General features: G+C 40.7%; 1 protein-coding gene across 3 annotated transcripts; it reads right to left on the bottom strand.

Moving 5' to 3' along the window:
- Positions 1-7,689: 7,689 nt before the first annotated feature.
- Positions 7,690-13,156, bottom strand: LOC131571149 (survival of motor neuron protein-like). 3 transcript variants are annotated; one of them, XM_058823743.1, is made up of 9 exons: positions 13,118-13,156; positions 12,966-13,037; positions 12,753-12,878; positions 12,281-12,481; positions 11,755-11,901; positions 10,630-10,701; positions 9,995-10,108; positions 9,010-9,095; positions 7,690-8,406 (listed from the first exon to the last, which is right to left on the bottom strand). In XM_058823743.1, the coding sequence occupies exons 1-8, from the start codon at positions 13,154-13,156 to the stop codon at positions 9,039-9,041; spliced, it is 828 nt and encodes a 275-aa protein (XP_058679726.1). In that variant the 3' UTR covers positions 7,690-8,406; positions 9,010-9,038. The 3 variants fall into 3 exon arrangements, with proteins under 3 accessions (XP_058679726.1, XP_058679727.1, XP_058679724.1); XM_058823744.1 differs by having other exon boundaries at positions 7,692-9,095; positions 12,308-12,481; XM_058823741.1 differs by having other exon boundaries at positions 7,695-9,095.
- Between the last annotated feature and the right edge of the window lie 1,735 nt (positions 13,157-14,891).

Raw genomic sequence — 14,891 nt, 5'->3', positions numbered from 1 at the left:
TGGAAATGGCAATATAACAGCTGAAACTTAACACAGAAACAAGCAACAAACCCAAACTTCTCATCTTATGTTAGTTCAATTTTTCATGCTCACTTCATATAAGTTATACATGCTACTTTTCACTTAACTTCAGGAAGTTTTCATTCAATTGTTAGTAAGCTGTTTCTATGCTTTTTCTACTGATAGTGCCTGCTTGCTGGATAGAGTGCAGTCATTCTCTTGTGTTGTCAGAAAAATTACTGTTGAGCATCTGCATCTCATTTTGTGCTGAGTCAGACAATCCCTATATAAACAGTTGGTGCTGTCAGGTGGTTGCAGTCCTATTACTAAAAACTAGCAGAAAAAGGAATTGAGTGTTGTGATCTAACAGGCCACTCCAAGCTCTGAGCATCTGGCTCTTATATATTCTGATGCTGGTGATAGCCTCTTGAGACAGCGTTTTCTGGTAATATTTTCATCTTTGCAGTCAGTATTTTCTAATGGAAATAAAAGGGATTTGTCAGAACACTTCTAATCCTCCTTCTCTTGTTAGATACCAAAATAACATACTCCTATCCAGCTTCTATTAATGAAAGTAAAAACTGTGTTGGAGTTGCAGTTGTATACTCCATTATCAGCTTGTGATCACAGCCATAATTTGGTTTGTTCTTTCCTACCCTTCTCATTGGTAGAACAGTTCAAACCAGAAAAATCAGCTTCTGAAAAATCTCTACTAAGGCAGTATTTCTCTTGTGTATGAAGACTTCAATCTGTATCATGTGTATTTAAAGCAGCGTGGAGGAAATCTTCCCTCCACCTGTTCTCTTTGGCTGGGATTCACTGGCTCTCAAGTCTTCCTTGTGTGTGGGAAATTCCAACCTTCTTAATTCTTGTTTATTTCCTTATTTATTCTATCTGCCATAAGATCAATCAATGAGGTTATTAGGAGACCTGTGAGAAATTCTTGTAGGTCTTGAAGATGTGTAAAAGGTTTCAGACTTAAAAGTGCTGAAGGAAGGCACCTGTGGTGCTGTTGAGGATGCAACTGTGGTAAGAATTTTTGAGCCTAGAGAGTGCTGCCATGTGGAAAGGAGAGGATTTCAAAAAGGCAAGAGCCGTCACTTTCCTTCCAGTTTTTATTTTCTTTGTAGGAATAGAAGTTTCCCTCTGCAGCAACACTCATAGCTAATTTCCAGGAGTGGAAATGGTGCAAATGCATTCATTAGTATAGGAGTGAAAGAGGACCCCCACTGGAGCAGGTGAATGCCTGAAGGAGGCTGTGACCCTGGAAGGTCCACACTGAAGCAGATTCTGTGCCCCATGTAGTCCGGGAGCAGGTTTGCTGGCAGAACTTGTGACCCTGTTGGGGATTCATGGTGGAGCATGAACATCTTGAAGGACTGACTGTACCTTGTGGAATAGACTGGATGCACACCAGAGCAGTCCTTTAAGAACTGCAGTCCTTGAGAAGCAGTCCCACAATGTGGAGTCCCACATTGTAGAAGTTCATGGAGGACTGTCTCCCATGGAAGGGACCATCCTAGAGTCGGGGAAAAGTGTGAGGAGTCCTCCCAAATGGAGAAGGAGCAGTAGAGTTGTGTGATGATTTGATCACAGCCCTCATTTCTCTGCACTGCTGGGGGGATGGAGGTAGAGAAAATTTTAAGTGAAGTCCATAGAGAAGGCAAGGGTGGGAGGAAGATGTTTCAAGATTTGGGTCTATTTCTCATTAACCTACTTTAATTTGGTAGCAAATTAATTTCCCCTGTTTAAGTCTGTTTTGCCCAACAGTAACTGGTGAATAATTATTTGCCTGTCCTTATCTTGACCTACAAGCCTGTCATTGTGTTTCCTCTCCCCTGTGCAGCTTTGGTGGGCACCTCTTGTCCAGCCAGGGGCAACTCACCACAGTAATTTTTCAAAATACAGTAGGACTGGAAGTATTTTATTATGATCTTAGCACGTTTTGGTTTGGCATTTGGATGAGAGAGAGGAATGTGACTTTTATAGCCAGTAAAGAAAAATAGATTTGAGATCCTGGATTTAGAATCACTTTCTTAAGGATGAATTTGTTTGGCAAATGTTATAAAGCTTTATGATCCCTCAATAACTTGAGAAAACATAGCTCTTTAGACTTATAGGGAGCATAATTTGAATATATATAGCTGAATTGCAGACATCTGCTACATTCTGAACCATTGCAGAGCAAAGTATTTTCTATCATTGTCTTACCACAATACTAATAATAACCTGACAGAATTGTATGTTTTGCCACCTGTTTTTCCCTTAGTCTAAGCAGAAATTCAAAATGTGCTATCAGCAGTCAGTAATGGCTTTGAGATGGAAGAATTAAGATTGAGAGGTGTATTGGTTCACTGAGGCCACCCTAGGTTTTTAAGCTACAGGCTCAAGTTCTTTGGATCTGCTAATTGCCTGTGTCATCTTGCTCAAATCTCATGTTTCTTCTTTCCCTCCATTTTGGTTGTAACACCTTGTTAGTAGTTGCTATTGTCATTGTAAAGGCACCAGTCAATTTGAGTTCACAGCAATTTCAATTTGGCTAATCAGATTTAATAATACACCTGTTGATACCGTCTCTGCAGTTACCTTATCTCTTCTTACTAAGCTAAAATCAACTTTTTATAACCTGTAGAAATCATGTTATTAAGGAAAGAGATGAATGTTTTCTAAAATATATACATAATATAATTTAGTAGTCTTGCTTTTTCAAAAAATGTCAAAAAAGGTCCTGTAGCAGAGACAAATAATAATTAAACACATGACCTGAATCTTTCTGATTCCCACACGTAGTCTTTGGTTTTCTCAAGTTATGCAAATACATGGAGACAGATTTCCAGGAAGTCCTTGAACAACTGCAGAAGAGTTAAAACCCTACCATAAGAAATGATTATGATAAAGTCCTTTTTGTCCTATACATCTCATTCATCATGGTCTTTGATAGAAAAGGCAACTGTTGCTTTTTTCATATACCCCTGTTCAGTCAAATGTGCAGTGTTTTTGCTGTGAGTTAGTTTTATTACCATGATGGTTAGATGTACCCCATGTGAACAGCACAAGAAATTCTGTCCCCCTTGTGAATTTGTCCTGGGCAAAAGTTTGGGTAATACTTCAAAGTATGATGTCCATGTTCAGAAGTTGAAGAACCCAGCAGAGACAATTACAGGTACAGTGTGCAGGACGCAGTCCTTTGAGAGATGGCTGTTGTATGCCAGAGGAGCAAACCCTGATTTCCTTGTCAGAGCTGAGCCTTTCTTTACAGGTAATTAAAAGCAAAGCTGGGAGGGATTGTTGATTTATAGAATAGCACAAGTCTACTTAAAGCATTTTAGTGAGTACACATTTTATTTTCATGCATCATTTGTCAATGCACTGTATCCTCCATACATGCTCTCATCCTCATGAGGAAGAGTACATGCAACTCACTTGATCCTCAGGCAAAAACTGTTCTACTTTATCATTCCTGCTGTGTTCCCTGCACCTTTTCTTGTTCTAATGCAGTATTTTTTGAGTTGAGGGGACTTGTTTCAAATGCACTGTTTAAGATGTAGATAAATTGAGGGTTTTTACAGTGACATAATTATATTTTTTCTGCTTATTAGTCTGTAACAGATGCCAGCCTTACAGATACAATGTCTCTTCCTCTACCCCAGAAGTGCAGACTGCTCTTGAAAAATTGGCAATATATTTTCCCCACTGAGTGATAATCGCTTTGATTTTGGATCTACCTTCTGCTATATGCTCTCTCCTTTTCTGATTTAGACAATGGGAATCTCCCTGAATTTGTCTCCAGTAGACATTAATAAAATTATTCCAGAGAGTGTCACTTCAAATCCTCTGCAATTATGTTGTCCCTTTGGAAAGGTTCTTTTACAGCCTGGTTAGCAGATGGCTCTGTAAGCTGTCTTCATGGACTTTTTGTTCCTGCTGTCTGGAAGAAGGTTTAGATTAGTTTAGCTATTTTCATTTTATTTTTTTACCCAGCCTGTCTGACTTTATTTTACCCACTTCAATTGCCAGAGATTTTGAGCCTTTTGTTTTCTTTGTCAAAAAAGATTCAGTTTGTTGAATTATGCTTTATGTCATGGTCAGAATGGGAGCTTCAGAATACCTTTATCAGGGAGACCCTCCCATTGAGATATGAAGTGTAGAAAGGCCCTGCTTACCTTCTAAACTCCTGAGAAAGAAGTTCAGGTGGGGCTGGATCCACCCTCAGCCCCAGATTTTGTTGTTTTCCAGTAAGCCCAAGATGCTGGCAATCCAGTTCCGCTTTTGAGAATGTGATAGCAGGCCAATGCTTTCCTAGCTAATAAAGTATCTTTGATTGCAAAGGCAATCTCACCTTCACCATCTTTGAGGATGGAGGAGTCTGACCAGCCTTTTTTAAAACACTTGGCTTGCAGAAGCCCATGTGGAAGCCACTGCTCTTACTAATGCCAGGTGTTTTACATGAGCTTGACCTGAGCTGGTTAGCTGCATAAACATAGGACAAGTAAAAGATCCACTTTCCAGTGCAGGTGGGACAGAAGTTAGGTGGTACCTAACTAAAATCTTGTCTTGGCTTTCCATTAGGAGCGTAATACAGCTGAAAAATGAGAATGGCTTTTGCAAAAGCTGTGACAAGGAAATTGAAATGAAATTGCCCTAGCCCTTTCTGAGGTGAAAGCCAGAGCAAAGAGTGGCAAGGAGGGTATGTTTTTAGAAAGGAGAAAACATTTATCTGGACACTTACTTGTCTGGTGTCACTAGGAGAGTCACATTGAATCAGGTCTCACAAAGCAGATGTGAGGAAGGGCCTGTGTTCAGTCCTTCTGAGAGGAATGAGCTGAATGAGGTGAATGCCTGTCCTCATCTAGAATCAGAAGTGTTCAGCACCTCAGAAAGCCAAACAGTCCACCTGCAAAAAGCAGGTTAATAGGGAACAGGGGAAGGATGAAATGGATTGCATTTTGAGAAGGGAGGATTACCCTTGGTTTCTGTCCTGTCTCCCCTCCCCTTCCCTTCCTGTGGGTGCCTTGAGTTTGTCAACAGAAAATTCCTTGTATCTCTAAAGTACTCATGAGACCTCTTACATCTTCTCTGGAGATGTAGTTTGCCTTTTGTGTTGATGACCTTTATAAGCTATTGAGTTACAGAATGAACAACAACAGCAGGGGCAGACCTGAGAAAGGAAAGCAGATAGTAACCTATTGCCCAAAATCTAAATTTTAATGGTTTTTTTTGCTTGCATCTGCTGCTGTTACTCCTTGGTGCAATATTCAGGAAATAGATAGTTGTTTAATCTTTAACAGGAAAGGTCATCTTATCTCTGCAGCATAAAATTTTGTTGTTTTTCTTAATCTGAAGGAGCTCATCCTTCCTGCAGGGTAAAAGAATAAAGTCTGCAGCCAAACTGATGGTTTAGCAGTGTCTACATCTGCTGCACCTCAGATGCTTCTCATTTATCCTGTGACTGCAGGATGACAGCCTGTTAAAAGTAGATGAGTTTAAAGGAGAGAATTTCAAATGAAAAAAATGTGTCTGAGTAGAGAGGACATGGCTTCAGAATAAATTAATCTTCTGTTTGTACACAACAATTGCAAATCATCATTTTTAATAGGTATTCTTCCTCCTGTTTGTTCTGTACACAGCCTAAAATATGTCTTGCTTCTCAAAGTGTATTCAGCCTGCTTACATACTAGACTTTGTTGAGACCTCTACTGAAATGCCTTCTTAGTTGCCCTTCTACAAAGCAATGGAAATTACAAGAAAAATAAGCAGTGGAAAAATAGTCTGACTTAAAATAGAGCTTCATAACTTTGTTGCTAGTTATATTAGCTTATATGCCCTAGCTATTTTCAAAATGTTTTTCGAATGTAATTCTTTTCTAGTGTGGTCTTAAAACTACCAGGTTATGCATAGACCAGGGAAAATGTTTGGGTTTCTTTTCTGTAAACAAATGCCAAGTCTGTCATATTATCTTCCTTTATTTTTGACATATATTTCAGTATATATAGTGACTTAAATACAGGAGTCACATCTTGTAAGTAGAGTGACCATAAGGGAAGGCTGGAAAGCTCATGTGATGGTACGCAGGCCTGAGAGAGACTATGTTTGGTATCTTGATCTCTGCCGAGTTGATCTGATGTCTGACCTCCAGTGGCTGCACAAAGGGGTGTTTTATTTGCTTTGTTCTCTAAAAGTGGTATCTGAACACTTGTAAACACACTGGTATCTCATTCTACTAGGCACTGATAGGCCTGCTAGATTATCCTTGACCAGATAGTCTCTTCAGTCTGAGTATCACAATGCTCAGTATCACAATGCAGAGTTCAAAGCTCTATTATTTTTTTCAACCTAGCAGCAACAATTTATTTTTAATGCATTATATCTCAGCTTCACTGTTTATTTGTTCATGTTTCATATGGCTTTAGAACATCTTTAAATCCTTATTGATGCTTGTTTGATTTTGCAGTGAAAGTAGCAAACTATGGAGGTTTCCAGAAGCTTGGAAAGCTGTTAGCAAATCACTATGTTACAGAAATTTCTTAAGAATACTTAGTAATGCATCTGCTTTAAAAGAAGTGGCCCTTACCTACATGATCACACATTGGAGCACAGCCAGAGCAGCAGTTATGGTAGCTTTTCATCACTGTTCCTTGATTGTCTGGTCCTGTGACAATAGCAATGGTGGGTTGGCTCCTTGATACATAGGCCCTTAAAATGTCTAGCATTGTGATGAAGGATCCCTAGTGTAGGAGTTTAAAATTACCTTGGCAATGGATTTTGCCCCTTTAACCAATTTTTCAAGCCTAGAAAAGTTTCAGAGTATTAGGGTTTGGGTCTGTCTGTCTTGTGTTATTAACTGTCATCTTGTGTTATTAACTAAACATTTCCATAGCAAATAAGCACTGTCTTGGTTCCAGCCAGGATAGGGTTAATTTTTCCATCAGCCAGGAGAGGACATGACTAGGAGTCCCAGATCATTCTATACCACCTCACATCTTCGATGGGGATGGGAGAAGGAGCCTTTCCAGGTCACATATCCTGGGAGTGGCCAGCTGTTGTTGGGAGTTCTCAGTGTGGTGAGCACTCATGTGTGAACCATTTGCCTTTCTTGAACACACTTTTGTTAATATCCTATCCATTGTTTTGCTTACAGTTAAATCAGTTACATGAATAATTTGTTTAAAACATAAGCCTCTTCACTGAAGTCAGAACTGCAGTAAAATTGCTGTATGCTAGATTTTACTAGTGTTTAAAACTTATTAAGGCCACATTTTCTAACAATGCCAGACACCAAGACAACTGATTGAAGCAGAGGGCAGTTCTGCCTCTTCAGCAATCTGAAAAGATGATTTAGAACCTTTGCCTCACTGCAATCAGTCTTAATTTACATCACCTAGACAATTAAAAAAAAAAAAAAAGCTTTCAAAGTAGCTTAGGTAAAATATGAGTAAGTCTCTTTTTGCTCAATTACTTGTGGGAAAACTGTATTTTTGACATATATGGAAAGACCACAGTAGGAAAAGGAAGTGAATGCAGTTAAGTTCACAGCTGTATTTCACTGAAAAGCAAAGCACTGGCATGAACTAAATTACTGCCTGGTTTTGTGGCTACAGCCTCTACTAGGAGTAGAGGAGAGTAAAATTCAGACCTACCTTGTAAGGGCTGAAACCTATGTCCATACTTACCTCTCCACAGGCTTTCCCTATTTTGCTTTCGGTAATGGTACTCAGAAAAAGGCAACACATCAAGTATTTCTGCTGTATTTCAGCCACTCATCCCACCAAGAGACGCCTATGGAAGCTCAAAACAAAGAACACCCCAAAACAAAATACATCCCTAAACTCCAAGTTTAAAATGTAGAACTTTATTCACACATTTGAAACAAGACAATAGCCTTCCTGAAAAGAGCTGTCATATTTCATGATTCTAATCAGACCTGTAAGATGTCCCTCCTACTATGACAGTACATTGTTTTCCATGCCAGTGCCACCAGTGGCCATTGTAACACACATTGCCGCCATAGTTCTCTCCTAAGAGGATTCCATAATGAATTTTTCTGGTGCTGCCATTCTGACAGAAAGTCAAAGGAATGCAAAACATGTTGAGAGATATATGAAATCTATCACATGGGGTCAAAGGAGTTAAATCTATCATACAGTAAGACGACTTGAAATTGCCTCAGGGAAGTAAAAAGTATTTTGTTGCTGCAGTACTTTGAAATACATTTACTACAAGTCTTTAAGAAAGAGCTCATTTCAATGCACATTCAATTACTAGTCTGAAGTTATTTATTTGTTAACAGGGACAGCTCAGTGTTACAAAAATGTTATGACTAATTGTCTTGATAAAATTCAGTTCTTTACCATCAACCACCAATGCTTAAGTGATACACACCTCTCAGTGGAAAAGATTTGTACCTGGCTTTAAAAAGAAGCAAAAATTAGTATAAAAGAGTTTTGTTGTTTTAAACACACATAAGAACTACTAAATTACACAGGAATTACATGTGGTCAGAGAAAATCAGAAAACAATTCCCCAGGAGAATATACTTTTGTTTTATAAGTGAACAATACACTGGAGAATTCTGGACAAAGCATTTCAAATAAAAGCATAGGTACTGAAGTACTGAGAACAGAACTGCTCAACATTACCAAATTGAATTTGTCCTGAAAACAAATTTAGCTACAACCTTCCCATCTGTGTAAGGAAACACAGATGAAAAAACTGCATTTCACTTACAACCTTTTGTTCCAAGAACAGCCCACTATGAACCATTAATAATTCAAATAAGCCGCACTGTTAATCGTGATGCTGTAGTTAAAACTCTTATCAGAGCAATGAATACTTTCCTTCATTCTAGCTACAAAAATACAATTCCACAGCTGCAAAGAAGGGATTACTACTGGCAGAAGTAGTCTTTTCAGAGAGCCATAAAAATGGATGGAAGTCCCAAAGCCAAGAGGTTTCAGAAGGGAGTTCAAAACTTGACTGTATCTTCATTTACCACAAAGCTGCAATACTTACAATCCTTCAGAACAATGGTGGGTACGTGGTTACTTTCTATGTGTTTCTCTCTCCAGCGCTGCTTCCATTCGGCTTTGTTTTAAACCCTATAGGATACAATTTAGTAAAATCTTGGTTTGGCCAACATGCAAATAAAAGCTTTAGTTGCAGAACAAAAACATTTCTGGACAATCTTTTTCAGTCCTCAACAAATCACAGTTTTAAACTTTCTTTGGAAATCAAAATGGGCAGTTTAGAAACAGTTTTGAAAGCCCAACTACATGTCCTCTTTATAATCAGAGACTATACAAAATAATTTCAAACATGTTCAACTGAAAGTAAATTAAAGCAATCCACGGTTATATGTAACCTGAAGCACAAAATCTTTCTTTTCCAACTTCCTCAGTACAAACGGTAGTTAATCACATAATTTTCTTTCTTCATAAGTGCACAGATGAAAATATGAGTCAATAATACAAGTCACAGATTTTCACAACTATGTTGACAGTTTCTACTGGACCTCCACAATGACATGAAACAATTACTGATGAACAATCTCTGCAAAAGTGACAAATCTGATCGTAAGTGTGATACCACCACTCATACTGAAAGAAAATACATAGAAGACTACTGAAAAATAATCGTATTTACTCCATCTGTCTACAAAGACAGAATTGTTTTTTTTTAAATAGCTGTAAAACAGTGGCTATAAAAGTACGTGACAGGACGCCTCCAGTCAAACAAAGTACAAAAACATCAACAAATGTATATATATAAATACATATATACACATATATATATATATATATATATATATATATGCTGGCTCACATGAATTCTACTCAACTCAGTACTTACACAACACAAAACACCATTAAATGTAGCAACTGTAAATCAGAATAAGAGACCTAAAAAGCAGCCCTCCCTGTATGGCTTCTTGCTGCAAACAGAAGCACCAACAACAGTGCAAAATTACCAAGACACTTCAAACCACAGCAGCACATACCAGGTAATATCCAGTGTGGTAACCACTCATGTACCAGGCTATCAACATGCTCCCCAATGCTTCGTCGTCCTCAGCAGATTCTGGCCTCATGGGTGGTGGAGGAGGAGGAATCAACTAAGGAATCACAAAGGAAACGTCTGTGTTTCAATAGGGTGTTTCCCAGGTTAGAGAGCACCTAATTCTATAAGATTAAAACATAAAGCTGAAAAATAGGAACATATCCTCAGTATGAATAAGAGTCAGAGATTATGTTTCCTGAACACATGTAATTTCCAAAGCCTAGGAAAAACAAGACTCCTGTAGCTCCACAGGAGTACTGTAAACAAAAAGTGTTACTAGGGAAAAATACTATCTTCTTCAGTGAAATGCTGTTAACTTAAAGTGTAGTTTCTTCAAATAATCTACCCCATGGTATTCTGACCAACAGCTTCACTGTCACAGAAATGAGTGCAAATCAGACCTCTTATGTTAGATTATCATAATATTTGGAACTAAATGTGTTAACAAATATATGAAAAATACAGGCAAACAGAACAAATATGTTCTAAAACTAAAGGTAGTTTTAAAGTAAAGCACATTCAGTAAGAAAACCTGAGATCACCAATGCTCATCTTCCCCATCCTTCTGTCACTTACTGGTGGTCCTGGTGGGAAAGGTGGGGGCCAGCATGATAAAAATGAGGGAGGTGCCTTGAATTTTGATCCAGACTACATGGTAAAAACAAAAAAAAAAGTAGAAGAGTATAAATTAAAAGGGAATTTGGGGTATTAGCATTTTACTTAAGAGAATTATGTGAAACAATTCACGTACCTTGAACAACAGATAACACATTGCAGCAATTTAATGAAAATACAGACATGTATATAATAGTGAAAATAGCTATTTATGAGGCACATTCCACAACTTGAGAAGTGCAGCTTAAGATTACTCATGTCACTGAGGTAAACACAGCTGAAGCAGGGCTCTGTTTAGAAGCATTTTTAAAAGTATTTTCAAAAGGCTTTCCTAAGTGGAAGTCAATGGTCACACTCTCAACAGGAAGAAACAGATCAAATATTCACACAGGAAAACAGATAATTTCTCTGCTCCTGTGCAGAGGGGGCAAAAACTGACTAAATTCCATTGTGCTAGTGAATGTCCTTAAATAAAGATCTAGATACAAATCTACTGACACAGCAGAAAAAAGGAGAAAATAGAACTTTATAAAAAAATCTTGCACAAACAGTAACATTTAGAAAACATAATGCTGTGTTTCAGAAAATAACTGCACTCTTATTTAGACTCATACACAATAGGAAAACTGAGGGGTGTATCAATATCCCATCACTCCTAATTCAAGAGAGCAGCTACAGCTGACATGTCTCTGTGACATGTGGGCATCACCTTTACTGCCTTAAATGTCCTGTGAAGTGAAGCATACCAATTGGCTAGAAAATGCAAAATCTTAAAACATCAACAGCACTGTCATTAATCACACCACCAGAATCCAGGGAACAATATCCCTTTTCTAAATTAAAAGGCAATTGGAAGGCAAATGTTAGAAGGTTCTTGTCACAGCAGCACTGCAGAAGGACTATATCGAGGCCAGACAGTTACAAAATGGCTGACCAAGAGATACTGACATGCATATCTGTACATCCATTCTCAAAATGCTGCTAAGTGAATTCTAGACAATGATAAATATCATATTGTCTCAGGATTCACAGTAATACCATACTTAGCAATGGTACATAAATTATTTCAATTAAGGTTGAGCTTACTCTTCCTAGGCCTGGGGCTGGTGGTGGTGGTGTGGGAAATCTCAAGTTTTGAGGGGAAAATCTTGCTTTTGTGCAGTTGCTTTTGTTTCGAGGTGACTGGGAAGATTTTTCACTTTCATCTGTTGAATATGGAGTCTCATTTGCATTCTAGAAGACAAAGACATTTTTATGACATGCACTAAACAGGAGTTTACAAAAGCAATTTTAGTGCAAAAAAGCTTGGAAAGTCTCATTCACATCCCTCCCTCTCCAGCCCTCCCAGTCCTACACAGGAGTAACTTTATCTGCTCATCATTTTAGCTATGCTGTCTTTCACTGGTGAATTTCTTGTTGTCCACTCCCTTTCTTCCATGCTGAGTTCAAGAAGTAAAGGGATGCTTTCATTCCCTCCATCAGCTTGTGTGTGTTTACAACAGAACTGTGCATCACTTCTCACTCTGAACACCAGCAGCATCACTGGACATATTAAAAGAAGTTGATTCTCCCCCTTCCCAACTCCTTACAGAAGAATGAAAAAGTCCCTCACCTCCCCAGGATGCCCCATCCCATTTACTGTTTCATCGCTGGTTGGGGGAAGCAAATCAGATAAGTTCTGCTCCTCCTGATTTCCATATCCTGTGTAGGTGACAACACACGTGCCTCTCTTCTGGTTGATGGAGGCAATAGTTGCTAGATACAAATTGCCATCCTCGGACCAAACAGCACTGCAGCTGTCACCAACTTTCCACTGCAAAAGAAGCAAGAGAAGCATGTAAATACCTACGTGGCTGGGCAGAACGTACCTTTTCCTAAGCTACTTTCTGTCCAGAGAGATGGATACCACCTACAGTGTCTGCTTTGCATTTACTGAAATTCCCCTATGTACCCTAAAGTTTATTACGTCATCACCCCACACCACCATCCTAAAATGTTACTCTCAAGGTGATGAAGCAGCCATTTCTGCGTATGGAAGTACAACATGCAGCACAAGCAACACCGGTATTTACAAATGAGACGACCTGTTTCAAAGCTGCTGTATTGCTCTTGTTCCTATTTCTGTTCTTTTTATGTTTTTTTCTCTTTATCACCAGGCGCTGCTCCTGCGTGTCTGAAGGCTCCGAGCACTCCCCATTTTTTAAGGCATTCTTAAGGAAGAGAAAGGAGAAAACCAATAAATGCCAATCCAGCGGCCTCATCCCCAGCATCCAGCCCCGGCCGCGCCGACCCCTTACCTTGAAGGAGGCCACCGCCTTGTCGTACGCCTTGATGAGGGCCGTGTCGTCCCAGATGTCCGAGTCGTCGCTCTGGGGAGGCCACACACGGTTTAGAGCCATGGCGAGGCCCCGCTCCCGGCCCCGCTCCCGGCCCGCCCCGCCGCTCCCACCTGCCCGGTGCCGCGCCGGAACAGCACCGCGTCCGCCATGGCCGCGCGCCCGCCGCCGCGCACGCGCCGAGCGCCGCGCCCGCCCCGCCGCCGGAAGGGGCGCGGCCGAGCCCGGGCCGCCGGGGTCCGCCGGGATCCGCCGCGCTCCGCGTGCTTCCCTGGGCCTGCTCCGCCGGGAAACCCGCCCCGGCGAGCTGCGCTGCGGGAGCCGGGAGCGAGCCAACGACAGGCGAGCGAAGGAATTGGTGCAGCGCTCAGTGCTGGGCTCGTCAGTACAGGAAAGACAAGGAGCTACGGAAAAGGGTCCGGCAAGGGTTCCCAAAGATGATTTGGGGTCTGGAGCATCTCTGTTATGGTCAGAGACTGCAGGAGTCGAGCCTGTTCAGTCCAGACGAAAGACTGAGAGAGGATCTCATCAAAACACACAAATATCTCGAAGGCAGGTGCCCAGAGGATGGTGCCAGATTCTTTTCGGTGGTGCTCTGCGACAGGACAAGCAGTAAAGACCGTAAAGTGAAACACAAGTTCCACCTCAATAGCCAGAATTTCTTTACATTGAGGGTGGCAGAGCACTGGAACAGGCTGCCCAGGAAGTCATGGAGTCTCCCTCTCTGGAGACATTCAGACCTCACCTGGGCACTTTCCTGTGGCATGTGCTCCAGCAGACCCTGGCTTGGGAGGAGGCTTGGACTGGATGATCTCCACAGGTCCCTTCCACCCCTAACAATTCTGTGAATTTGCTTAACTTCTCAACTACTGCAGGTGTTACATTGCCAGCACCAGCTACATGTTCCTTCCAGCTCTCCTCAAGCTGTGCCAGGGGCCTGTTACCAATGAATGAATACACTTACATGGAACACAGTTTAAAAATCAAAGGCTTCAAAATCTTTCTCTGGAGACTGGATCAGTTGCTGAGGAACATTCAGTGCAGGCAGCTGGTGAGAGCAAGGCTAGAGGCCAGCCCGCTGCACAACAAAAGGCACAGGGACTTGTGGCACCAGCCCGGGCAACTGAGACACAGCAGGAGCCACACCCAGACCTAGACTGGGAGGGTATAAAAGCCCAGAGGTTCCTTTGTTTAGGGTCCCTCCCAGAGGCACTAAGTGGAGCTGTGACTTTGTTAGTTATTTCATCAAGACTAAATTTTATTGAACATCAGGATGTCTGAGACTGCCACAGGAAACATGGGGTTGTGCTGATAAGGAATCCTGGGCTTAATGTGAGTGTGAGGGGTGTAGCTGTGAAGGGGCTTCATTCCCAGCTCAGGTGGTGTGAATGTGACTGACTGCCAGAGTGGCTCCTGGATGATCGCCAGGGAATTTTCCCCAACAGTTTTCCCCTGGTCAGTACACAGTATACTCAAGCATCCCTGTGAAGCACGGGCTGAATTTTTCCACACTAGCTTACAGTCCTGAGGCAGGTTGAAGCAGTAATTTCAAATCATTTTAGTGGTGTGACAACTTCAAGATCTGCTTCCATTGGAACTCATTAACATCAAGCCTGCAGCTTATTTAAGTTGGTATCAGGACTCGATTGAGTCACTTTTGTACACCAACAAAGTCTGCAAGTCAAGAGGCATTTTTCCTATAGGGCAGATTTAAACTACATGTAAGGGTGCTTATAATATGCATTTCTTATAAACTTTATTTATACTTTATATTACACTTACATTGTTATACTGCATTTCTCCACAAGATGATCCATTCCTTATGTTCTTGGTAACTTCTTGGAAATCAACTGATTATGAAGCATAACCATTTCAGACTAGACAGTA

The sequence above is a fragment of the Ammospiza caudacuta genome, chromosome Z, assembly GCF_027887145.1.
Source record: "Ammospiza caudacuta isolate bAmmCau1 chromosome Z, bAmmCau1.pri, whole genome shotgun sequence".
Lineage (NCBI taxonomy): Eukaryota > Metazoa > Chordata > Aves > Passeriformes > Passerellidae > Ammospiza > Ammospiza caudacuta.
The sequence above is the reverse complement of the archived record's forward strand: the minus strand, read 5'-3'. Positions and strand labels throughout refer to the sequence as shown.

Bases quoted from the DNA above. Each gene is read 5' to 3' on its own strand.
- LOC131571149 (XM_058823743.1), bottom strand. From the start codon at position 13,156: ATGGCGGACGCGGTGCTGTTCCGGCGCGGCACCGGGCAG. The intron at 13,038-13,117 runs GTGGGAGCGGCG...TGGCCTCCCCAG, and splicing joins TCCGGCGCGGCACCGGGCAG to AGCGACGACTCGGACATCTG. The intron at 10,109-10,629 runs GTAAGTGACAGA...GTGATTCCTTAG, and splicing joins CTTTCCCACCAGGACCACCA to TTGATTCCTCCTCCTCCACC.